A 27,804-nucleotide genomic window follows, 5' to 3' on the forward strand; every position below is an offset into this window, starting at 1 on the left:
TGAGTTAGGATGATCCAAAAACTCATCTCAGTGTCAGAAATCCCCTTACCTAGCTAGCTACAGTGTCTCATGGATCATTATGGAATGATCCATGTCTTAGACAAACCAGAACATGATCTTTAGAATACCTCAGGAATCGTGGAACACATGAACACTCTTTCGTTATATAATCATTTCAAACCAAAACTGAGAGTCAAAGAACACAAGTGCAAGTTTGAAATATTTATTATTCAATGCAAAGTTCTCAAACGCAGTATCTTGTATAATACCAAAATGCAGATTATAAAAATCAGAGTCAGCAGCATAGTCACTAATCCATAGTAAGCAAAAGGTGCTAGCATGTTATAATGCAAAATCTATAGAAATCTATAACACCTATATTTCGCGCACCCTATCTAGCATATTATTTTATATCTAAGAAGGTCTCATTCGGGCTTTAGCAGGGCGGCCCCATACCTCTCAATATCAGTAGGAGCAGATCACATCAACAGCTACCAGCTCTCTTCATGCGCAGCACCAAGTGTCTACGTTCATTCCGTGTAACTCTATCTTAAACCCGCGTAGAGCCCAAAATGTTGGCATCAACATTATTTGTGTTATGTCTAATGTGGTGCGAGGATCAGGCCTCCCAGCAACCTTGTGTTAGGTTAATTTTAGAGTGTGCAGCTCTCAGTGTGCAGACAGTTGTACCAAGTGTACCAGGCAAAGCTGATAGCATAGAAATAACATATTATTCTCAAATAAACCACTTCACCGCTTCTAGGGCGAAAGCGACAACAACAAGTATGTGTCGTGTGCAAAACTGAAGCCGAAGGAAAAAAGGCTGTTTAAACATGTAATGCACTCATGCTAACTTAACGCAATATATGTAACGAAGTATCCATATGACACCCCCCCATTGGTCCGAGCACCGCCAAACATAAGGGAAAAGGCAATACTAAATCAGATACAAAAATTGAAAGCAAAGTTCAATAATCTTGAGCTAAAATAAGCTAAAAAAATATGTATGAATGAATATGTATGAATGCCTACAATGGCCTCAAGTCTAAAAATAAAAACAAAACCTTCGAACCAAAAGTTATTCGCCAGGTCTCAAAAATATGAAATGTAGGACCAGGCCGCATCAATCCAAATGTCTGGAAGAAAAAAATTAAGGCACTTATCCGATATCCAAAGTCATGTGCCACATTTATGTTATCCTCAGCGACACCACGTGATTGAACTCTCCATCAGCTGAACACAGTCCATCCCTCCAATTCAGCGAGGGGAAAGTCATATTTCACAACAAAGCACTCCTCCCAGGCATGTCATGATTGGAAAGTATATGCAAAGAAAGTTGCAACAGCCTCCAGTATGAAATCACTGCCATCATCCGAAAATAGTTCAGCAATCCAATTCAGCAATGGGAAAGAACATACGTGCTCCTCCAGCATCGGATCCTCCTGTAACGTCAGAGGACAGCTCGGTGGGTTCACCAGATCGCTGTGTGTCAGAAAGGCATCCGCCGCTGCAGAGATCTCCCATTGGCCCAGAACTCCATTTATCGCTGCCAAGGCCATAACTCTTTCGCCAGAACAGATCAGCTCGTGAGCCACCACGGGACGCATTAGCTGATCAAAATCGACGTCAGGAGCAGTCCTCAAGCATAGGCACAAATCAATGGCCCAATCGAACTCGCAGCTCAGGCAGTGAAACACAGGTTGGACACACGTGAAGTCGGTGAACCGAAATGACAATCTATAGGCCGTGCTTAATGCTGCAAGCGGCAATGTTCCATAGTAATTGAGCATCCGATTACGGCACAGTGTCAGGAGGCGTTGAACGGCTTCTTGCGCAGGATGGGCATCCATGTTTTATGAAGTAAAACACCAACAGAATGCCAGCGGCTACAGCCAGCCACACAGGTAGTCCTCCAAACAAACTCGAAAAAATAGTGTGGAAAAACGTGGGAATGATACCAAAAACTTTTTCAAACGTAGTCACGAGGCCACTGCCTACTAATTTAAAAAAATGTGCAAGGCCAGTCGTGAAAGAAGCATTAAAAATCTGGTGCACCAGCTCACAGAAATGAAATGGCAAATCAGTATTTAAAAGCGCCTGCACCTCTGTGCGGGTGTTAGCTATGTGAAGGACATAAGTCTCCCGGGCCGAACTCAGGGTCACTTGTTTTTGAGACAAAAGGGCCCTTATTCTGCTTAAACCATTGAATTTTGCTTCCAAGGTTGGAATCCGTGGCCAGATGGAGACATCTGAAGACCCATGCGTGGGTGGGTATAGAACATTCTTGCAACACACCACACGCTCTGATACAGTTACCACATAAGCCACACCAATTAATAACCCACAACATACTTCGTTGTTTAAAAGCAAATAACTACCATTAGTCAATAATGTAAATGTGGGAACTACTGCTGGAACTGGCGTGCCTTTTAAAACACATGCTAAATTTGGGCGGTCCTGATTACAAGAACCGTGTAACTGAATGTGTCTGCATATTAATGAATGGTCAGGTGACTGTGTGCATTCCTCACCATTAAGATTCACTTCTTTTCCATCCTTCAGACATCTATACGTGTATGGTAAGGACCATGCCTCATGTAGGAATGCATTGCCTAGTGGTTCATATCGTCCTATAGCAATATACCGCATACAGTTAGTAAATTTATATAAGGGAAATGGTAATGTAATTAATCCATGAATAAGCCACGTGGCAGTAGTGGTTTCAGCAACAGAGAAAGGTAAGGATTCTAGCTTCTCAATATGTAACATAGAAAATGAAGCATCACGCATTGAAAGCATGCGCTGTTTTTCAGTCAAATTAAAAGGGGCAAAAAGGGATGAAACGTTCAATGAGGTCCAGGGAACTCGACCAGCCTTAAGTGTCTGTAGGGTCCAGGCAAACTGCATTACAGAACGCAATTGATTCTGACCATGGTATAACGTGGACACTTCATCATGTACAATATCAACAACAGAAGAAACAATATTATCCAATGTGTAAATTCTGGAAGAAAGCATGTTAATACTGTTATCGACCACTGCAAGCACTTTTTCCAAATTTGCTTGATCAATAGCCCTTAGGCGTTTAGCTGCCTCAACTTGTGAAAATTTCCAAATTTCATTGTAAACAGCATAAATAAAGCGTTTAGATCTACCCCTAGCCGGGCCTTTTATAAAATCATTCAGGTCTATATTCTCATTCAAACGTGACAGATGCAGTTTCACTGCAGCCAAAGTGGAATGTTGCAACCAGGTCTGACACAATTTGCCTACTGAATAAGTAGTAACTGTGTGATCTGTTTCAAAACGGGGATCCGGCCTGATGTGTTTAAAACCTTCAGACAAACCCAAAAAACGACGTTGGCAAGAATCAGAGCTTCTTTGCCACAAAAGCCACCCATCAGGATCAAAACTGGAAATATTAAAGGAGGAATTGTGTAATTGGTCTCGCATCTCACTTATGGACAATGTAGTGAAATTATTCCAGCCTGAATATTCTTCCAAATCAGGGATGGTTGGTGCATTTAATTTTTTAGATGTAGCCAATCCAAAACATGTTGTCTGGGAAATAGTTGAATTTAAAAACAACATGTGATTCGGGATGAGACATGCACGATGCAAAGCCTCAATGCCTTGTACCTGCCAATCTTTGGTACCCCAAACCGATTTAAGGTCAATAGTCTCCTTCCATAACTCATAGCCATCTACAGCCAACCTGTCTAGAAAGGACTTTGAATACAGCAATTTTGTATCGGTAAGTCTGACTTTGGATATGAATTTCTGTTTCACTTTAAAATAAAACGACTCAGGATTTGATTGATTAAAATCTGTAAAATATAAGTATTTTCCCAGGAAAGTACTCGAGCTCCCTTGCAAAGGCGCAGGACAATGGGCCCGATTCACAGAATGAACTTAAGACTTAATCCTAAACTTACTACTATTTTGGTATTCACAGAATGCACTTACTACTTTTGGCATTCACAGAATGCACTTACTACTTTTGGTATTCACAGAATGAACTTACTACTTTTGGTATTCACAGAAGTTAGGATTTTGTCTTAAGTCTGTCTTAAGTCTGTCTTAAGTTTGTCTTAAGTCTGTCTTAAGTCTGTCTTAAGACAAACTTAAGACAAAATCCTAACTTCTGTGAATACCAAAAGTAGTAAGTTCATTCTGTGAATGCCAAAAGTAGTAAGTGCATTCTGTGAATGCCAAAAGTAGTAAGTGCATTCTGTGAATACCAAAATAGTAGTAAATTTAGGATTGAGTCTTAAGTTCATTCTGTGAATCGGGCCCTACGTTCCCACTGTGTGTAGTTTACCGGAACCCTCACGGAACTCGTTTTGTGTAAGAAATGATTCCCATAATGTTGATAGCAAAACAAATCACCATAATTAACAGAATCCAAGTACAAATCCTCAGCATCAAAGGCCGCATAATATTTCAAATCAGAGAACAATGCTTCTACGGCCTGAAGATCCCAATCATCAGAACGAATATTTTGCTTAATCACATCTCCCATGTTTACTCTAAGCACATTAGGAACATTAATAACTTCTGTGGGGCCATGTATCTGAAACCTAACCGCATCCCACACAATCCCATCAAGGACAGGCCAAGCAGTAATCTCTACTGAATGTAAGTCTCTCTTTAGTCTGTGTGCTGAATGTGAGGAGGAAAGAGGGGCCAATGTTCCATTAAGGTACCGAATTCCTGTTCTTTCTTTCACACAATGGCCATCGATCAGGCGGAAAAAATAAAACACAAAACCAATTGACATAAAAAGATAAAACGAAAATAGTATCAGCCAAATGTATGTCCAAGGTGGAATTAGAAAATGTTTTTTAAACAACGTGGCATATTTTGCAATAGTCGATGGTTTCTTTGAAAGTTCCGAATCAGAGTCAAAAGAGAATCTGGACTGGTTAGCCAAACGAGCTTGTAAATCGGACATAGATAAATCTGCAGGATCTGCATAGGTCACCTCATCAATGTTAGTAACAGGAATAGTATTTAATAAAGGACTGGACATAGCAGGCATCTCGAGGGACACCTCCTGATCTGCACCAGATGTAATAGCCAGCACAGAGTGCCTCACCATGGAAGGACAGGATACAGCCGGTGTCATGCTATGAAGAATCGGCCACCCTGTGTGTCTTGACATTGTCAATAGAAATAAATCTGTTTTCTTTACGACCTGGAAGTGGTGGTAAAATGACTGTTCTTGTGCCCTTCACTCCAAGAACCCGAACTGGTGCACGATATGAGGGACCAAATTCTTTCTTGTTATCGATCTTCTCTCGAACCAGTTCTCCAACTTGGGGTAGCCAGCCAACTACCGGGATCTGCAACGCATCATCCGACGTGGAGGGCAAGTGTTCCTTTGCAAGACTGTCTCTGGTCTTTTGTAGATCCTGTAAAACATTGCAATGTTCATCTACGTCAAAGGCCTCGGCCTGGGCCTGGCAGTCTGCACCATCAAGGTCAGGGACGTACATCTTGATACCAAAGAGCATTTCGTATGGGGTCCGCCCACCCAGAGACCTTCTAGGGAGATTATTAAGCGCACGCTGCACGCCATAGAGGTGGGTCAGCCAGTTTCTACCAGTGCCTATAACTCGGGCTGTCAAAGATTGCTTTAAGTCGCGGTTCATTCTTTCTACCACAGAATTGCCCTCAGGCCTGTAGGGACTTGAAAACTTCACCTGTACTCCCAACGAAACCATAGCATCCTTATACGCCTTAGAGGCGAAAGCCGGACCCTGGTCCGAATGGAAAGCACCACAAGCAAAGATTCCCACAAAGACACGCAAATCCTTAATGACAGTCCGTGAATCAGCGCTGCGATGCGGCCATAACCACACAAAGCGTGTGCATGAGTCAACTGCTACTAAGATGTATTTATACGCAGTATCAGAAGAAAAAGGACCGCAGTGATCCAAATAAACACAACCAAGTGGTTTATTAGAGATGTACAACTGTGTCTGAGGCGGACGCGCAGCAGTAGAAGGCTTGATCTGCTGACAAATGTCACACATAAGGACATAATCGCGCGTCTGTTTGTACAGTCCCCGCCACCAGAACCTCTGTTGTAGCTGAGATACAGTGGCTGAGACGCCCGCATGCGCAGACGCCACACCTTCATGAGCCGCTGTAATCAGAGAAGCTCTGCGATCCGAGTTGGGAACTAGACGCTCTCCAACTTCCGGAATTTTCACATAAGGAACCTCATCGGGACTTAAGTGGTATGTGTACTTCGAAGGGAACCCCGCAGGATATTTACCTCCCTTCTCCGTGGCAGCAACCGCCGCCAAGATGTCGTCATCTATTTTGCTTTTGGACCTCGTGACTGCTGCAACTAAGTATTTGGATACCGCTGATTTCGCTGCTTCATCAGCAAGCGAGTTGCCAACAGCGTGGACCCCCACGCGCTGGTGGCCGAGAGTATGAATCACAAACACAAGCGGCAGTTTCTCTTTAAGTTCCGCCACTCGGACCCAGATCATTTTATGTTTTATTGTGCTACCCTTGGAATCATGAAAATCATTCTGAATCCAAAAGAACAAGTTCTCATTGTAAGACTGGACACAGTAGTAAGAATCACTTACGATTAAAGTCGTCACACAAGGATCAGCGTACTCCAATGCAAGCATCAGAGCACGGAGCTCAGCTAATTGTGCGGTGCAGTCCCCAAGCGTCTGTGTGTGCACGACACTGGACTTGAACTCATCGTTCACCATGGCACCGACCACAATGGCGCAAGCGGAAACGTAGGCATGTTTAGAGCCATGCGCAACCTGCGCCGAACCATCCGTGTAAATGATACAATGGAAATCCTCCAACGGCCGCATTGCTAAAGGAGCAGGATGAACAAATTCATACTGTAAATACTCCTGCGACCGTAAAGCGGCGTCAAAAATAAACGTGACATCCTGAGATGTCAAGGATGTAGCCCACTGAATCCACCGAGGGTGCAAAGCTTTAGAATTCGGTACACTGGCTTTCGTGACCGCCTCCAAGGCAGGACACGGGGTAACAACCAACATGCGCTTTCCCTGCGACAGGGCACGTTCTTTAAGAATTGCCATCTGCACAGCCGTTAAAACTTTCTCCACAGTGGAAAAACGCAGTTCAGCCGAAGTGTACAAGTGTGACTTGTAAGCAATAGGTACAGTATCCCCCTCATTAAAAGTCAGGTACGTGAAACCCACCGTCCCAGGGATAATTCTTATCACCAGGTTGGTCTGGTTATCACGGGTCTGTAAGTAGTCAGAAGTGAGCAAATCAGCCTGCAAAGACTGCAGAATGGCTGAATGCTCTGGCAGCCAGCATGATTTGGAAAAAGATGGTTGTACCAAGGCATATAAAGGCTTGATACGCTGGGCATATTCCGGAATGTATGTCCTCCCGAAATTTAAAAAACCCAGTAAAGACTGTAATTTTTTCAGCGTTGTCGGAGAGCGCAACTGCGCGCACTTCTCCAGGAAGTGAGGAGCCAATCCTTTTCCTTCATGGTTAAGTTCATAACCTAGAAACAACACTGTGTACTCCGCAATGTGTGATTTTGCAAAGTTAAACTTGTAACCCATGTCTGCAAAGTTACAAATTATGCTGTTTACTCGACACAGATGCACCCAAAGTTCGTCGTCTGTGAGATAAATGTCATCCACATACGAACATGCAACTGGATCGAAACTCTCCAAAAGAGAGACTATGCGGGCGGAAAACACTCCAGGACTATTTTTATATCCCATTGGGAGTCGTTTAAACATTTTTTGTACGCCGCCGCACGTAAAACTGGTCCATTGGGAACTTAGACCATCTAATCTATGTGCATAAAAACCATCGGAAATGTCAAGCGTGGTTTTGAACCGTTTACGCTCAAGACTATTTACTAGGGCAGAGCCGTGAGTATTCTGTACTGCACAGTTACGGCAATGCGAGTTCAAATGCCGGTAATCCAAAACTAGACGATATGAGCCGTCCGGCTTGTTAACAGTAAAAAGGGGATTATTCATTGGTGACACACACGTTTCAATTACACCTTGATATTCCAATTGTTCAAGGATAGCCGCGACCGAAGCTTTAGCTTCACGCCGTATGGGATACTGGGGTTGTGGCTGCGGCTGTGACCGTAAAGGAATCTCATGGCTAGGGGACAATTTATCCCAGCCACACTGATTTCGGTACACAGCCGGCGCAAGCGCCAGAGCCCACTCTTCTGCAAAATGCAGCGCTTCCACTCTCGATACAGTGTGCGCGAAACTGGGGAGGATTACCTCCTCCCCTCGCGGAGCTGCGAGAACAAAAGGTGGGGGCCAGTCAGCCTCCGAAAGCAAAATGTCATACGTATCCGAAAGATTTTCCCAAAATACCCCTTTTACAGTTCGCTGCATGTCACCTTCAATTAACAGGACAATTTCAAAAAGTCTTTCAGGGGGAGCAACATGTGTATCAGCTGTTTCAATCACAATAAAAGTCTCAGTCGCTGTCACCTTCAACAGTGGACGGAGGGCCTCTCTCACTATGGTAATCTCCGCCGCGCTGTCCAGCAAGGTCAGAGCCCACGTCAGATTCCGAAGCCGCGTTCTCACTATCTGGGGCATATCGATGCGCCGTTAAGGCTGCGACTTTCTTCTTGGCAAACTGCGGTCTCTTTGGCGTAGAGTCGTCCCGCTGATCCCCTTCACTTCGCGTGCGGGGCTGGCCACGTCCTTGCTGGCCACCCCTGCCCCTGCCGCCCCCTCCACCACCGGTTGACGGAGCCGATGAATCCTGAAAGGAACGAGGAGAGCGTTGGTCAGAAGCCTGATATCTCTCAGGCGTTTTAATCGTCGCGCGATCGCGCAAATCATAAACTCGATCTGACTGCGCAGGCTGCAAAGGCGTAGGACTAGAAACCTGTGTCTGCTGTTGTTGTTGCTTACCCTGCTTCTGCTTTTTAGGCCAATTTTGTTTTTTGGACTTGGGTTGTCCACCCGTTTCCGAAGACTGTCCCTGGGGCTGCTTCCTCTCTTTTTCAGAAAAAGCTTTTAAACCCTTAGATGTGCGGCCAACCATTTTATAAGCCGCCACAATAATTCTTGCCAGCTGACGGGGTTTCTCGGCCTCGGGAATTAACGCCAGAGCATTGGCCACCTGAAAGTTCACTGCATCCCCCTTGACATTTGCAAGGATAAGACCGCAAACCGTCTCAAAAGAGCCGCTCAGGCGCATACCCAATTCAACCGCCGACTCCGGTCCGTGATCATCCTGAACACGTTTAAGGACCTCAGAAAGGTTTGACACAGACGGGGTGCCATAGCACCGCGAGTAAACCGCTGCAAAAGTCTTACCCCATGTTTCACAGTCAGCAAGTTCAGGGGCTAAATCTTTCGGTAAACTAAGCGTAAGAATCCGGTGTTTTTCACCCGGAGTCGTATTAGGAAACACAGCCTCCAGCTGGTCGAATTTCTCGGCAAGCCAGTAAGGAAAATCATCCTTATTCTCTGGCTTTCTGCCCATAACGGAATTCACCAAGACAGGACTGATTTTCAAACCAGCCTGTTCTGCCCGAAGCTGCGCACCTGCGGGGGCTGCGCCATGAATATTACGACCAATGTAATGAACAAGCGCTCTAATCACTCCAACCGCGACATCATGAAGACGCCGCAGGTCACCCACGTTACAAGTGGCGCGATTAGGATGAGGAGTAAATCCACCCAAAGCGGGCCAATTTGTGCCCGGAATGGACAAAGGACCTAACCTCGGAGCTGTTAAAGAATGGGGTAGGGCGCCACCAAACCAAACTCCGTGCTGCCAAGCGTCGATAGGTACTTCCAGTGCCCTGTACGGAGCATAAACCGCCGGTACATCCGTGGCAGTGTATGAATGGAAGACACCCGAATTAGCGTCCACAGCCGGAAATGTTACCCAGGAATAAAACAATTCGTACGGGTACGCATGTTCCGCACTCACCACTAGAACCACAGCCAAGCCTTCCGCAGGTACATTATAACCCCGCAAGTGGTCGCGAACCGCGACACGGCTATGCTGCGCTATGTCCACGGCCATGTTAGCACAGGAAGTGAAAAGAGACAAAGAACAGTGTGTAGCACAACTGGGTAGTAATTCAAAGAAACCGTTTTCAGAAGAATTCAAGCTTGAAAAGACCTATTTCAAAAATAGGTAGGTTTTTCCGACACCACCGTTTACCGGAAACGGGAATGAAGGTGTCAAGGTTTGAATGATATACTACTCGAGTGTCATGAAATAAGGCCAACCAAACCGTTGGGCGCCATGTAGCAGGGTTTCCGTTCTCCCACAGAACTGTGCATAGAGATCTAGAACCTCAGTGAGTTAGGATGATCCAAAAACTCATCTCAGTGTCAGAAATCCCCTTACCTAGCTAGCTACAGTGTCTCATGGATCATTATGGAATGATCCATGTCTTAGACAAACCAGAACATGATCTTTAGAATACCTCAGGAATCGTGGAACACATGAACACTCTTTCGTTATATAATCATTTCAAACCAAAACTGAGAGTCAAAGAACACAAGTGCAAGTTTGAAATATTTATTATTCAATGCAAAGTTCTCAAACGCAGTATCTTGTATAATACCAAAATGCAGATTATAAAAATCAGAGTCAGCAGCATAGTCACTAATCCATAGTAAGCAAAAGGTGCTAGCATGTTATAATGCAAAATCTATAGAAATCTATAACACCTATATTTCGCGCACCCTATCTAGCATATTATTTTATATCTAAGAAGGTCTCATTCGGGCTTTAGCAGGGCGGCCCCATACCTCTCAATATCAGTAGGAGCAGATCACATCAACAGCTACCAGCTCTCTTCATGCGCAGCACCAAGTGTCTACGTTCATTCCGTGTAACTCTATCTTAAACCCGCGTAGAGCCCAAAATGTTGGCATCAACATTATTTGTGTTATGTCTAATGTGGTGCGAGGATCAGGCCTCCCAGCAACCTTGTGTTAGGTTAATTTTAGAGTGTGCAGCTCTCAGTGTGCAGACAGTTGTACCAAGTGTACCAGGCAAAGCTGATAGCATAGAAATAACATATTATTCTCAAATAAACCACTTCACCGCTTCTAGGGCGAAAGCGACAACAACAAGTATGTGTCGTGTGCAAAACTGAAGCCGAAGGAAAAAAGGCTGTTTAAACATGTAATGCACTCATGCTAACTTAACGCAATATATGTAACGAAGTATCCATATGACAGAAGACAGCATGTGTGCAGGACTGTATGGATGGATGAGTGTGTGTATGGGTGTGTTAGTGAATGAATGACTGTCTCAATAGTGTCTTAATGAGTAACTACATATGTTTTAAACTAGTATATGTGAGTATTGGTGTATATATGTGAGTATATGTGAGAATGAGAGATTGTAAGAGTTCCTGTATAAATTATTAGGTGTTTCTCTGAATGATTGCTTAAGAGAGTAAGTATGTGTACATTTCTGTAGCAGTAAGTGTGGTGTTGTGTGTATAACTGTATATGCAATTTAATGGATGTTTGATACTTTGTTTGCATGTGTGACTATGTGTGTGAGTAACTCTATGGATGAGTGTCTGTGTATAACAGGATGTATAGTTGTATGAGTACATATAATGATTGAGTACATGTATGAGTGACTGTATAGGACTGTTGATGAATGAGTGGATGTGTGTGTAGATCTTGGAATTACTGAATAGGTGTGTTGTAAGTGGTATTGGTATGTCCATTGTTTTGAAAATGTTAGTTTCTATTTTAAGGGTGTGTATCAAAGGTTATATTAGGGTGAGAGGAGGTCTGCCACTCTATTCCAAGGATGATGTCATCAGTGATGTCATTTGAGATGTCATAAGTGAAGTCATGAGTGATGTCACTGACCATGTCATGAGTGATGTAATATGTGACGTCATCAGCAGTGCATTGCAGGCGCACGAGTTATAGTTAGCTGAACTAACTATAACAGGGGAATTTCAATGATTTTGTACGAGTGAAATGTCCAACTAACTAGAACACCCCTAAAAACTATGTTTTTTTCAGTGAATTTCTAAGGTTTTTTAAATGCTTATTTCTAACTACAACGTGCCTGAAACCTATAGTTTTTCTGTTATTTTTAAAGGTTTTTTAAATGCTAGTTTCTAACTATGCATACAGAGGTAGGACATGTGAGGAAAGAAGAAAAGGGAAATGCAGAAAGAAGCAACAGAAGGCCTCAAAGATGAAGAAAAGTGCAGGAAGAAGGAAGAAGTGCAGAAAGAACAAACAGAGGAACAGAAAGAGGCCTTGTTGCAAAATCATCCAGTACCCTCAACTTTTTCAGATGGTGGTAACTGACTCTGACTAACCAGTCCTAGAGCCAGTGCTATGCTAAAAGGCATGTAGAATACAGTTAAAACACCTACATACACTAGGGAACACTATGCGTTGGGGCACCCCTGTGATTACCATGGCCTCCTCTGTAAGACCCTAGTACATAATAGTGCAGGGGGATTAAAGCTACCTCTTAAAATGTGCCACAGGGTGCGTTTGCACACTAGTGAAGGGAGTGGGGGCCTGAGCTGACGTGTGCAAACACGCCCTGTGGCCGTTTTAATTTGAAGGATAAAGTCCCCTTGAATCCTGAGTGTCCCTTGGGTCCAAGTAGCCCACCAGGTATCTCCAGTTAGCGCCACACAGCTGCGTTGAAGAAAGATGTAAAAAGGGGCACGGCCTAAACTAGCTCTCTGCAACGCAGCTCAGTGGCGCTTACTGGAAACACCTGGTGGACTAGTTTGCCCCAGGGGCTCACAGGATTGATAGGGTCCAACTAGGGTCCAACTAGCCCACTAGGTACCTCCAGTAAGTGCCAGAGAGCTACGTTGCAGAGTGGTGTACAAACTAGGCTAGTTGGCCCCCAGGGACCCTCAGTATTCAAGGAGAATTAATTCCCCAACCTACAACTTGCCATGGGGCGCTTTTGCACAGTGGTGAAGTAGGGGGGTGGAGCATGAGGTGACATGTGTGCAAACACGCCCTGTGGCGAGTTTTAATTTGGGGAATTAATTCCTCTTGAATCCTGAGGGTCCCTGTGGGCCAACTAACCCACCATGTACGAGTATACGCCACGGAGCTGCGTTGCAGTGAGGTGTTCAAAGGCCACGCCCCTTTTTGCACCTCTCTGCAACGCAGCTCTGTGGTGCTTACTGGAGGTACCTGGTGGGCTAGTTGGCCCCAGGCACCCGCAGGATTGACTCAGAATTAATTCCCCAACTTCAAACGTACCACAGGGCGTGTTTGCATACATATCAACTCAGGCCCGCTCCCTCCCTTCTCCACTGTGCAAACGCACCCGGTGGCGCTTTTTAAGTTGGGGATTAAGTCCCCTTGAATCTTGAGGTTCCCTGTGGTCCAACTAGCCCACCTGGTACCTCTAGTAAGCGCCACAGAGCTGCTTTGCATTAACTGATTGCTATGGGTGTGTGTGCCTACCCTGCAGAATGAGGTGGAACGTATTTTCTGGTACCAGCCCGCGGTGCAGTCCGAGACATGAGTAATTCCAAGTGCGTTGGTGCAAAGGCCACTGCTGACACAAGTCTGGTATATTTAACTTATACTAGAGTATGGCGGCATAATGGTCAGGAGCAGCACACAGCTCCTGAATTATTTGAGCATAAGTGGCATGCGACCTGATTGCATTATTAGGAAATAGGTTTGCATCCAGTGAGGTATTGATTAAAATTAATTGGTCATTAATGTTCACAATCATGTTCACAATCATTGGTAATTAATGTTCAAAAATTGCATGCGTTTTATTGTTCTTTGGATTAAACGAAGCTTTCATTTTGTTTTCAGTTTTAACAGTATTTCTGGTGCTCAGTAAGTCAGAAATTTCATAAAACAACTTGAAATACACAAAGAACCAAGAATAAGAAAGATATTTCCTGCTTGTGTGTGTGTGAGATTGTTAGTTTACACATCGAAATGCTAATGCTAACAGGCGGCTTCTTGTCTTCTTTTTATAGATATGCTGTTGATCGCAACTCTGACATGGACAGAATATTTGATATACGCACAGGGAACGGATCTATTTTCGTTTCGAAGTCACTTGACCGAGAAGCATCACCATGGCACAACCTCACTGTCATAGCAACAGAAATTAGTAAGCATGATCGAGCATCTCGTATGTTACTTGCACTGCATTTTCATTTCCACCGGAGATATTTCCTATCTGCGAAAAAAAAGAGCTGCGTCAAGACTCGAAGTCAAATACTTACTTTACAAAAGATGCAAGACACAAAGCTTGCATATGTTAGTCCGTCTCTGAGTTCTATGTGTTTGCTCAAACCCACATACACTGAAACTCACACAAGTTCACTCAAACAGACTCGCACCCACCCCTCTCACACATACCCCTTCATCTGTAAATTATTCAGTGTTGAATATTTTGATTGGCTCAGAGATTGTAGATACTAATGGAACCCTTCTTTTGGGAAGCAAATAGTTCTCCCCCTGGGGGTGTCATACACAAGCCAAGCACCTGTATAAAACCAGCTCCTTTATTTTCTGATATATAAACAAATCTACTCTACTACCGGGATTATTTTTTATATCATGTTTTTCCGTTGACTTATTCTTTAGAATTTAGGCATTCGCGTTATTTACTCTACAAGTTGCAATAAATGTGCCTGCTAACACATGTAGCCGGTGCCAAAATTGCTTTAATGTAACTTTCCAAACAGAAATCCCCTCTGTTTGGTCACTTCTGCCCACTCTGTATGGTCATAGACAGATGGTGACGTCATTTTGACTGACATTGAACAGCCCTTCAATTTTTGCAAGAAATGCTAAATCTGGAGCAGTCTCCCCTAGTGAAATTTTTTTCAGCTAAAGGTTAGCATGATCAGGAAACATAGCTGGTGGTTTCTCCTCTAGACTTAATATTTCCTTCGACTTAACATCTGGGAATCATTTGAATGTCTTTTCCCGAGCGTTGTTCTTTTCCTAGCTGATTCTTTGTTGTCCGACTGGATTCTAAAAGTCACTCCATAATAAATTGGAATGCTGTCATCAATTATGGCACTCCTCCTGAGTTTTTACTGGAGAGATATTAACACCCTCGTTCATTCTTCTGCTAATGTGTCTGCTCTAAGTAGCACTGCTGTGTTCTAAAGTCTCTTAGGCTGCGATTCATAGTGGGGCTCATTTAAAGAAAGAGAGCCCCAGCATAAAATGGCAGCACTGTCTCCAACACAACTTGCTGTTCCCCAACTCCATTTAGAGGTGGGGGGTTGGTAGGGTTTCAATGCTATTGGAAACCCTTTACCTGGTGGCTTTTCTGCCACTTGGCTGTCATTTCACAGTGATGGTAGTCCCATTTAAGGTAGAGCTTCCCTAACTGATTTTGGATTCTCAGAACTGCCATGTGGTGCTTGGTGGTTCTGGGAAAGAATGAACATTTTTCTGAAGGTTATGAACATCAGGAACATTTATTTATCTTTTTTAGATTTTCAACAGTAAACCTTAATTTCTGCGGGTTGTTACTGAGAAGTAAAATGGAAACCATCACAGAGATCCTCACAAGGAGGACGGAGAACTCTATATATGGCATGCAGTGTTCCACTAGGGGCTCTCTCGGCTGAGATCCCAAAGTCCTAAGTAAACACCAACAGGTCTACTTGCTGGCACGACTGCTGATTATCAGCTTTTGGACATTCTCAGAACTTTTCAAGTTATACATGGAAACCTGTTCCCATTGCAGTTTTTCTGGGGTGAAAATATTTTCCTTTGGACTAGTCCCTTATCCAATGCGCCCACCAATTCAATAGTGGGGTTGCTTCATCTCCTTCCGCCGCACAAACGAATTTAGGTATGCCTTGTCAGGATTAAATCTCTGTTTTCAGACATAAATGGACAGAGAGAAAATTGTAAACAACCATATGTGTGCACGTCTGTGGATTTTCACAGACATTTACAGTATTCCCACTCTGAGACATCCTTTCTTCTCATCCCAGAGGAGATTATGGACCGGATGTACGGAAATGTAAATTTGCATTTCCTAAATAGCGATTTCATACGAATCGCTATTTAGGAAATGCAATGTATGAAATTACTGATACAGAGTAGGAATTGCTATCAGGAAATTGCAATTAGGAATTCCTATGCAATTCGTACCAATGTGCCGGTTTTACATTTCCAAATTAGCAATTTCCTATTAGGAAATCGCTTTTTTGGAAATGCTAAACCAAGTATGGCTATGGGCATAAGACCACTTGTAATGGACTACAAAAATAGTGGTGCACATGTGGAGCACACACATGACCTAGGGTCATGTGTGTGCTTATTGCACTTTATGAAAAGCATCGTGGAATGCTTTTTTAAAATTGCACATGGTTACCATCGACTTTGAGTGGATGTAATTGCATTTTCTAAAGGCTCATTTTGCATTTAGGAAATGCTTTGTGCATTGCTAAGAAATTGCAAATAGGAAATCCATGTTTGTGGGTTACTATTTAGGGTAGAATTCTCATTTTGCGATTCCCTAAAGGCCATTGCACATGAGAAAAGGGCGGTTCGTATTTTTTAACAGCCCGAAATTGTGATTCGGCCCGTTAAAAAATGCAAAAGGCCTTTGTACATACCTAGATATGTATGTAACTCACACAAAATCTCTGTCAATTAACAACGCTGAAAAAACTTTCCGGAAACTTTATTTTCCCCTCATAAAAGAAGCTATCTGTGTAAGTCAAGCAAACATATGCTAATAGTTTAATGAATCAAGTCTTTAATCTAATCTGCTGTCATTTTGTTACCCATATACAATACACTATGCTTGATTTTACCTTTATAACTAATGGCATTTCCTTACTGGGTCCTCATTAGGACTGTTTTATATTCACCAAGCCCAATGCAGCCTATATTCTATCTTACTGGTTTCTACTACCCAATATATATTTTATTATTGTGACCTTTGTTCTGATTCTTCTGGCCAACCAACCAGCTCTTATTCTTTCAAAGCTACCATCTGTCTTTGTGATTGATACAACTCACCAAAGAAAATCGGTCTTGACTTTATGTTTTTCACTTCCTTATGTGCCTTCAATTGTTTCCAGCATTTCCAACCTTCTCCCAAAAACACACACCTATATGGCATTTTCCTTAATTCAGTCTTGCTCCTCTCAGTGAATGGCTTGAGTGATGGTGAAATAATAACAAGATACCAGACAATTATTTGATGATGCTAAAATTCAATACTTGGTACAACTCATTACTTCACCTAAAAACCTTACTTGCAGGTTGTACCGTATCAGCTTCCTAGCACAGTTATCTCAGTAATCAATTGCCTTCTTTCTTTCTGTCCTGAAGATCCATCAGTTTTCTTTAATCAGTTGGTGCAACAAGTCATATATTGTTCCATTTTTAATACACGCTTCATCAGAGGATTTTTTTCTGACTGATTTCATCCCATCCTGACTGTGGAATAGTTTGCCGAGTACTCTTTCTTCTTCCATTGTTTATGCCAGTTACCAAAACATATATAGTTCATCTGATCTTTCAGACCTTTCCTCCTGTATCTGCACATTATACTATCTCTTATGCCTGATTCATATCTTGTGTCTTTTCAGAGCATCACTTTCTACCAGATTTTCTAATCTGTCAGTGTCCACTGAGCTCTAAAAAATGAAGGTCTACTGCGTCAATAGTCTCCCCCATCTCACTCACTTTCTCTGTTCTGCTTTTGAAAACTCTTCAGGGAACTGTTCGCTCACAACCATACCCAAAATATTAATTCTAATATTTTAAAGGCCTCCGATGTGTAAGGGTCACGATCTGGGCATTCAACAAAGCTTATTCTTTAAATGTTTTCATTTTAGTTCCTTAAGATCTGTCATGCTAATAGTTCCTCTCTTGGTTAAATGTATCCTTGGGTGTTTCGACAAAATATCAAGGAAACAATATTGTGTGGACAAAATATTGTGTCAAAAACATTGAGAACAAAAATACTATGAATGTAAATTTCAATGGTAATGCAAGGTTTTACCATAGCTAGCTCCACATATGTGTTCCCTGAAAATATATATATCCATATATCTTCAAGGTACACCGATGAGGGGAAATGGCTGCGGAGTACCACTCTGTGTGGCCACAGGTGATCTGAGCCCCGCCCCCCAGCAATGGTGGATTGTACCTGGCGTGTGTGCTGGAGGCTGGCGTTCTCGCTCTTATGTTCCTGCAGGATTGCGGTATCGCGGCTGAACTTGGTTCCGAGCAGCGCAGTAAGGAGCGCATTTGTTTTCCGTGGTGTTTGCTCTCCGCCTGGAAACCTCGAAGCGCTTTGCTGGATAGAGACGCTGACGATCTCCTACCAGGGAGGTAAGGAGAGGCAGGCGAGAGAGGCCACGGCGGTGGCGGCAGCTTGATGTACGCACGCTGCATTTTTCTCTCTTTACTACAGCTATAAATGCGGAGGTCTGGGCACCGGATGTGAGCTCTTGCTGAGCCCTTGCTGACTGGGGAAAAAAAATTAAAACAACATCTTTGCATCTCGCACGCTCTGCTGTAACTGGCAACAGTACAGATTCTGGCCTCAATTGCTTCCTTCGCTCTTATAAAGTGGTTCTGCACTCCCTGATTTAACCAGCAACAGCATAGATACTGGTCCCATTTGTTTCTCTCTTACAAGGTGCCTCCTCTGCTCTTTAGCAGTTGGTTATACGCTGGTTTAATCTCATGCTGCACCCTGGGAGAAGCTGTGCGCAGAAGTTTGTGCCTCATTAGATGTATCTGTGTAAATATCTTATAAGTACTCTCTACACTATCCCGAGGTGGTGTAAGGAGCGGGAAGGAGGGGTAAGGAGGCACCAAAATGGGAAAATTGCTCAATGCCCGCCTTAAAGTAAAAACCTACTGAGCCCAGGCAAAGGCGGTAAAAGAGGCTGCCAGTCTGGCATGTAAGGAGAACGTCTCAAATCTGCGTGACCTTGATTCGACTTTTGAGAGTTCAGAGAGAGAGGAACTAATCTCTGTTGCGTCTTCGGATCAAGCCGGCTTAATGGGTTTGGCTGATAAGAACACAGCTACAGCTGTGCCTGGGTTAACTCCACAAGAGATCTCGGGGTCTGAAGGTCCTAAAAAGGCGAGAGCAACAAAAGAGGCAAAACAATTTGCATTATTCCTGAAAAAGGCAACTCTCCAGTTCCCCTCTCCTGGCTCTAGCTCCGCCCTTGAACTCGCTAAGGAACCTTCGGGTGCCATTTTTCCATCAGCTTTAACAACACCAGCAGCAGCAAATTTGATCCCTTCGAGTTTGGTAAAGCCGCAAGCGAATCTGAAAACTGGTCTTATTGCGATTACGGAAACACTCCTGGGCCCAACACCCAATCAGGCCGAGACAAAATCTCTTACTCTACAGACCGATCAGAAAGAGAGTCAAGTGGGACATCTAGGGTCCGCGGAGACCCCCGAAAAATCCAATGTACCAGAACTGACCGTCATTACATCTAGTACCCCCAGCACAACATCGACCCCTCAAGCTAAGTTATCAACTCAGCTCCAGGCTCAGGCTCCGGCTCCCATACGAGAGTCTGTTCCCTAAACTGGTGTTATGTCTCCAGAAGGGATTTTGGAAGGGAGCTCCTCTCCTGCTGTGGACCCTGTTCATGTTATCTCGAGTTCTAATCCGGAACCAATTGGTGAATTCCAGATGAATGTCAAAGACATGTTAAACTTAATTCTGGAGGAAGTCCGTGAGTTGAAAAGAACTCAGAAAGTCAAAGTTGCCTCTATTCATCAACGCCTAGAGAAAATTGAAGGCACTATGACATCCTTTCCAGTTAGATTGCAAGAGGCAGGAGCCAGGTTTTTAGCCTTAGAGGGCCAGATGACCATCGTAATGCGCGAGGTCAAAGTGGCGGTTTGAAAGCAAGCATGCCCTTGAGAACAAACTGGAGGAGTTAGAAAACCACTCTTGGGGGGGCTAATCTTTGGATAGTGGGAATTCCGGAAGGAATTGAGGGCTCCCAAACCTTGCAGTGGGTAAACTCATTTTTCAAACAAAAGGTTATCCCAGAGTTTGAAGGCAATCTCACCATCACCAGGGCTCATCGTGTTCCTGCCCACCCGTTTCCGAACTCCACATTACCACGGGCAATTCTGTTACACTTTGCAGACTATAGCATAAAAGAGAGGTTATTGTCTAAGGCAATCCAGCAGACACAATTTCCAGTAAATGAGACTGTGAAATGTCGCATTTTTTACGATATGACAGCTGTGGCGGCAAACAGGAGGAAAGAATTTGTGAAGATTATCCATTTATTTAAAGCTAATGGGGCACAAGCATCCATCGCCCAGCAGTCCAAATGGAGGGTCCTGGTGAAGGGCATTTTTTTTGTTGTTTTGTGATTTGGATGAAGCCCAAGAATTATTAAAAGAGATCTTGCAGGGCTCTGGGATCTAGGGGGAGATCCTGTTTGTTATGATAATGCTACGGGCAGGGGCACTGGGGGGGTATTTGGGTGAAGCAATGCTTACCCATTGCTTCTTTTATTGGAAGGCCCAGCTAAGGCTATGTTGTTTGTTTAGCTGCTATTTGATCATAGTAGGGGTTATATCCTTATTGTGCATGCCTGCTCGTATGTATATTTAATTGATAGTCTTTTTTCACTACCGCTGGGGGGGTCAGTGGGCAAGATCATTCGGGTGTAATCGCATGACACCCAGGTTGTGGGGGGAGGCGGGGTGAAATGTAGTTGGTGTGGTTAGGGGGTCTCCACATTTCAGGGGGAGGGGTCACAAGGGGTGGGCAGGGAGCATAAGGAGGGAAAAAATGAAGTCCGTTTTTTCTTTTTTGATTCCATTCAGGTCTTATACTTCCGTTTTGTTAGCTTGGCTCTGGGTAAGTTGTTTAAGGGGCTTAAGATTGGTTTAGGTTTTAACTATGGCTAGTAAAGAACTGCTGAAAGTGGTATCTTTTAATGTTAACAGTCTCAATAACAAAAAGAAAATGCGGGCAATTGAATCATGGATTAAAACAGAAAATCCGGCAGTGATTTTGTTACAAGAGACTCATATACCAGCTGTAAAGCTACCCGATTTCTTGATGTTCAGGTCTTGGGCAGCCTATAGGGGATTTTCTTCGTCTTCATCTTCCCATAGAGGGACAGCAATATTTTTAAGCAAAATATTTGAAGCAGAGGTTGTTAATTTTGATAAAGATCTGCACGGGTGCTGGTGTTAGGTTACCTGTTTTCTTAGACAAAGTAAGAGACCGTTAACTTTAGTTAGTATTTGTGCCCCGGTTGAGGACAATGTTAAGCCCTATGAGGATCTTTTTCCGTCCCTAATTCAGGCTCCTGGCGAGTTGGGGCGATTTTAAAATCTTAATGAATCCCAAATTAGATTTGTCAGTGAAGGGTAAAAAGCAGTTGAAACCTAAATCCTTAAGAACCTTGCAACACTATGGAGTAACTTTGGATCTACAGGATCCCTGGTGTGAGGCCTTTCCAACCAAATTAGAGTATACCTGTTGGTCAGGCAGATTTCGTTCTTCTTCACGTATTGACTTTTTTTTGTTTCACGGAAATTGAGTTTTAGCCAGCAAAGGCTCCTATATAACGGATTCTCTGATCATGCCTTGTTGGTTCTTGAGCTATTTTTAGGAAACTGCGCTAGGTCCCCTAAATGGTGGTTGTTGAACAGACAATATTATAATGAAGAGGAGTGGTTGGGCTTTATTGGGACAGAGATTAAGAAGTTTTTATCACAAAATATTGAGTCTGCACCTCTGAGTGTGGTCTGGGACACACTTAAGGCCTTCATTCTGGGGTTAATTATTGGTAAAGATGCAGAAATTGTTTAAAAAGTTAGGGAAGAGAAGAGAATCTTGGAGCAGAAGATCCAAGTGTCCTACACTGCTTTTCTAAGTAACCCTTCTATCTCTAATCAGTGGCAGCTGGAGCAGGCTAAGCGTGCTCTCAGTGCCAATTATTACACTCAGAGGGATGCCTGCCATCAACAATATTGTCAAAAATCTTATGAGGAAAGTAATTTCACGGGCAGGTTTTTAGCTTGGCAGGCTCGGGAGCAAGCTGCTTCAAATCAGATTAGACACTGAAATGCCCCTCAACTGCCTTACGCACAGACGACCCAGCTAAAATTGGGGAAATAATGCTATGGCATTATGAGTCCATTTATGGTCAACATCAGACTGTGCATATGACCTTGTTAAAATAATTTTTGCAGAACAACCGCCCCCCAACACTTTCTGATTTAGAGAAACTTTCTATGGCAAGCCCCTTCACTATGGAAGAGCTGGAGGGCGTCATGAAAAATCTGCCAAATGGCAAGGCCTGTGGCCCAAATGGGTTCCCACCTGAATTTTTAAAGTTTTTTTTAGTTCAGTGGCGGACATTTTGCTTCGTTTGGCAAATTCTATGCTCGAAGGAGGGGAATACCAGAGTCCTTTAGACAAGGCAACATAGTCAGCTTTCCGAAAAAAGGCAAGAACAGTGAGGATCCAAACTCCTATCGCCAGATAACAGTATTAAACTCAGACTATAAAATCGTTACTAAATTGTAATCACTTCGGTTTAATCATCACGCGCCACAATTGATATATTCGGACCAGAACGGTTTTATTGCCGAGAGGCAGCTAGCATCTAACACACATTATCTATCGGAGGCGTTAGATTATTTTGAGACTCAAAGGATCACAGCGTTAGTCCTTCTACTAGACGCCAAGAAGGCTTTTGACCTTGCTGTGTGGGAAACATTGTTTAAGATTCAAGATCACTTTGGTTCCCCCTCAAAGATCACAACCCTGATTCATAATTTATACAATAATGCAGAAGCTAATGTAATTGTTAACAACCATTGGCGATAGCTATAAGGAACTGTGCTGATATCCTTTCCCCTATTCCATCAATGGCAAAATTAAAATTATACGGCGACAATATCATGCTCATTATCAAACCAGAAATAGAGGTTCAGGCCAAAGTCTTCCAGAACTTTGAAGACTTTGAGGCTCTTGGGGGTATCGCATTAATAAAAGGAAAAACAAAATTTTACAATGCGGTGGTGCAGGCTTGGATCTGCACCCCAATATCCTTGCTTGCGCCAACACCCATCCTAAAAGACATCTTGGAGTATATTTCTCTGAAAGAGTTTCTGATTTATATCATCTGGATTTTCTTCTGCTCCTGAGGAAAATCCAGGTGTTGTTTTCACGCTGGAACTCTTTGCCGCTATCCATTTTAGGCCGGGTTGCCTTGATTAAAATGTCTGTTCTTCCTCTGTTTAATTTTTTTTTTCAACCATTCCTTGTTGATTGTCAAGCTCCTTTTTCACCCAAGTAGAGTCTATGTTTACAACTTTTCTTTGGGCAAAAAAATCATCACGTATTGCACTTAGCACTTTATACGAAGAACGGGACCAAGGAGGTTTAGCCCTACCAAATCTCAGGGATTATTACTATGCCTATTTCGCTCAGTAATTGTCTAGATTTAAATCTCAACCACAGTCAAATCTTTATATTAATTGCTTTATGGAATTAATGTGTAAGGAAAGTCAAATCCATTACTCATTGTTTATTTTCCGATCCCCTAAGCGGGTTCGCTATAAGTGCCTTCACTGGTTTTTTAAATAACGACAGGCGCTTTGAAAGATATGCAAATACGGTAATCAAATCAACCACTCTACTAGCTGATATTTTACCACTAGCATGGATCACACAATCCTCAGAACTCACTTTAAAATGGGCGTCGGTAGGATTTTGTAAGGTTTCAGATTTTCTGAGGAATGGAAAATGGCTGACCATGGTCGAAATGGCACATCTAATTGGTAATCATTTTATTCTTTTGGGGTCATATAACATCTTCCTTAAATTCCTTGCTGAGCTAGATGTCTCTCAAATTAGTGAACAACATCAGCTAGCCAACAAACTTTTAGAAGATGCATCTGCCAGGAAACCTGGGGCATGGAAAAAGCGCTTAGCCTCAGTCAGGGCCCTAGATCATGGGCAGAAGGCTATTAAAAAAGGATGGATTCTGAAGACCTAGAAATCTCAGCCAACTTGTAGTGATCTATTAATAATCTTAACTTTAATACGCTTAGAGGTGCGAATTGGCATAGGATCCTTTTCTTTAGCAAATGGCAACTTTACCGAACCCCTTTATCTCTTTCAAACATGTATGTCAATCATTCACCACACTGCTTTCGCGGCATCAATTATCCTTTAGCCAATTGGTCGCATATAATGTTACAATGCCCTATGATCCAGAAGTTATGGAAGGACATCTTTTGCTATTTGGAAATAAAATGTGATACTCAATTAGCAGTGAGTGATTTGTTAATCGTTATTGGTTACGATCCTGACCTTTCCCTTTCTGACCATTTGGTTGAATTTTTATATATTGCAATGGATTTTGTCAGATCACTTTTATTGCAAAGGTGGCGCACCGTTGAGTTTCCTTCTGTCCTGGAATGGGCCTATAAAATGAAAGCAGTTAGAAAAAGTGAATGCACTTATGCACTACGTGTGGGGGGTCTTAGGAAATTTGGAAAACTATGGGCTACGTATTTTGACTGAGATTGGGAGTGGGGATTACCCTATGTATGTGGTTAAAAAACGACTTCTTGCTTGGTTTGTGTGCATTTGTCCCTGACTTCATAATGCTTTGTGTAGTATTTAGGATTATGTGGAAATTTTGTTTGCCTAAAGGCAATTTCTTTTGATGGATGTATTGGCTTTAATGGATTGAATGCATTGTTATTTCTGGACTTCAATAATAAAAACTTAAAATATAAAGGTACACAGATGTGGAGTTAAGAATAGTAAATCTATACATGCCTATTTGCACTGACGCTCTCGATATTTTTGGTCCTCAATATTTTTGACACAATATTCTGTCCACAAGATCTTTTTGTCATAGACATCAGGATCCATGCATCTCATTTGACACTGTTGTTCAGTACACTCCTCCTTGCCTGTCTTGGAGAGAAATGAGGGCTTGAGCCTAATTTGAAAGATGTGCTAGTCCTGTGTTTTCTCTCTCTCCTGGCAATATTTGCTCTCCACTCTGAGACAGTTTATGACCTCCGTCAGGATGGTAATTTACTGTTTTTCGTTTATATGATTGATTTTATTTTTGTAATTCCTTGTTTTTTTTAGCAATTGTATGATGATAATTCTCAGATATTTCTTCTGTTCCTATTTATTTATATTAAAACACATGTTAAATAATAAGCATATCTTGGTGCTGGCACAGATATCACCCCATTCTTTACAACTTATTTATTTCAAAACAGAGAGTTTGCATGTCCAGATTAACAAATTCACCTGTTACAATCTTCACTTTCCCAGAAATAGATATTTCAGCTAGCTTAGTCGTGCAGAGCATACAATTAGAACAGTATGTGTATCTTACTTTCTAAGGTAGATATAACATTCATGCTTATGGTCTTCTGCATTTATATTCAATCATCCACTCTGCACCCTATATGGTCCTTTTTATGGCACGCACAGCACAAAACAGGTTTATCTAGTGGCTAGGAGCCCTCCCTATTTCTTAGGTTTCCGATATCACTTGCTTTGTAGTGCTTTCGAGCGGTTTTTCTTCATTTCCTGTCTTTGTATATCAGGTATAAACACATCCAGTCCTATAGATTCAAGTTGTCCAATGGGATGTATCCACTTGTGGCACATTTAGGATTTGTTTCTTTTTCTACCTCTGAAACTATGGATTTCACCTTCGTTTCACTTCTGATTTTCTCATAATCACCCCTCTCGAAACATACTTTTAGCTCTCACAATTAATGCTTTCTGCTCCACAATTTTTTTTTATTACTTATGCGTGTCTTAGGTGCTAATTCAATCTTCTGTTATTTTGCTTAGTTAATCACTTCGGATGCTATATATTTAATTAAAAAACAAACAAAAAAATAAGTAAAAGTTTAGGTTCTAATTCTGCTTGATTTAGGGGACACCCGCGCACGCCTCCCTGACATACTTTGGTTATAGTTTTTATTGGTTATTTAATTTTATTGCAGTAAACTGCACTTTACACTCAGATAAAAAATTGGAGGAATGACTTGCAAAGGAGAGATGTATATCAATTGACTCAATGCTCTGAATTCTCACGACAGGTAGTGCTATGGAGCTTAAAAGAAATACTCTACATTTCCTTTTCAACTTTGGCTGTATCAGGAACATGTGCAGAGGCGCAGAGGAGAACCTTGCGCCAGCTCATGCACTACCTCGAAATATGGGTACTTTGGAAAGTTTAGTGTCTCAAAAACAGAACCATGCACTGCTCTAGCTGACATGTTGATTATTCGGCCTGCGAGTGCTGCAGTCTAGTAGCAAAGGTATACCATAAGCCACAAATATACAAACTAGTGCAGTTACACAATAATTCACTCTGCAGAGACATACGCTCTGGAAATAGGTACTCGAGACCTTTTTTGGGACTAAAACAATTACATTCAGGAAATTGGTTGCATATTTCTGGTAATAGCACATTTTGTCACCTTGAACAGTGGCAGTAGTTCTATGCCCTGATTTGATTCAATAGTCCTATTTCAGTGCTTAATGATGAGGAGGAATCAGAACATTTTATTTTTTGTCACAATCATTAGGAGGAGATACTTAGTTATATTCTGGCCCTATCGAAAAAGCAGCAGTTTATATAAAAAAGTACCCAGGTTCATGAACATCGGTTCCCTTGGGGCTGGCCTTGCTACACCTGACCTCAAAGGTAATGCAGGAAGCAGTAATAATTAAATGGAGCCCAGGAAGCTTTCTTTACTTTATGTAGTTTTCACAGTTTGTCCTTTCCCTACCCCTAAGTTAATAATGTCATCGTGGGTCCAAGAGTGCCATATGTCTATTCTGCTGTAGGGTCTTGGACCCTTGGCTGGTATATGGTAAAGTATCTAGCCCCCCGAGCATGTGAACTTGGGCCCTTTTATTGGCAGGCTCACCTGACTGGTGAAGCCTGTGTTGGATGGATGTGGGTGGTGGTTGTAAGGGCTAGCCCCCGAGGATTGGCTGGTTAACTTGTACATGCTGGAACACTAGAACGTGTCCATCAGGACACTACCAGGGGCGGCTGTAGGCTCCTGGTGGCCCTGGGCAGGGAGCGTAGGTAGGGGTCCCCAGAAGAGGGGGTCCGGATGGGGCGGAGCGAGGAGGCCAGTTAAGGGGGGGGAGGGTCAGGGTGTTTGGAAGTGGCACAGAGCCGGAGGCTGCCAAACCCCTGCCAGGGGCCGCCACGCAAATGTGTATCCATCCTTAGAGGATTATTATATTAAGGATATAAATTGGTGTGGTGGCCCCTGGGGTTTGGTGGCCCTGTGCAAGTGCACAGCTTGCACATGCCTAAGGCCGCCCCTGACACTACATCCACTACTCCGCATATTCTCGAGAATTTAATTGATGACAAAATAACTTTTTTAACTTATTACATTATTTACAGAAATATTCATACACACCATACTTCATGTTTTTCATGCTATAAAAAATCAGACCTTATCTCAGTACGTTAAGAGTTTAGCTTTGCTAATACGGGTTAATTGAAGGGATTATTACATGTATGAACTTCTCCATATGTCTGGGACTTCCATTGAGACCCTCACCTTATAGCTACATGTGTGCCAACCAATTAACATGTGAAAAATATAACTCTATGAAGCCAATTAAAAGTACCATGCATTACAGAAAACAAGTTATGTTCATAAAAAATTACCCCCGCACGAATTTAGCTCACAGCTGCATTTTTTTTAAATATAAATCATCTATGTATATTGCTACTGCCAAAAAAGATGTGTTCGGCTGATA

The 27,804-nt window shown here is 42.7% G+C and overlaps 1 protein-coding gene across 1 annotated transcript in view; it reads left to right on the forward strand.

The window, feature by feature from the left end:
- The window catches only part of LOC147722670 (cadherin-9-like), a 976,253-nt gene that overhangs the window by 871,060 nt on the left and 77,389 nt on the right, over nt 1-27,804 (forward strand). The window contains exon 8 of the mRNA XM_086965167.1: nt 13,997-14,133. Within this exon, the coding sequence (XP_086821293.1) occupies nt 13,997-14,133 (137 nt within the window). The remainder of the gene's footprint in view (nt 1-13,996; nt 14,134-27,804) is intronic.

Source organism: Lissotriton vulgaris, chromosome 4_1, assembly GCF_964263255.1.
Source record: "Lissotriton vulgaris chromosome 4_1, aLisVul1.2, whole genome shotgun sequence".
Taxonomy (NCBI): Eukaryota; Metazoa; Chordata; class Amphibia; order Caudata; family Salamandridae; genus Lissotriton; species Lissotriton vulgaris.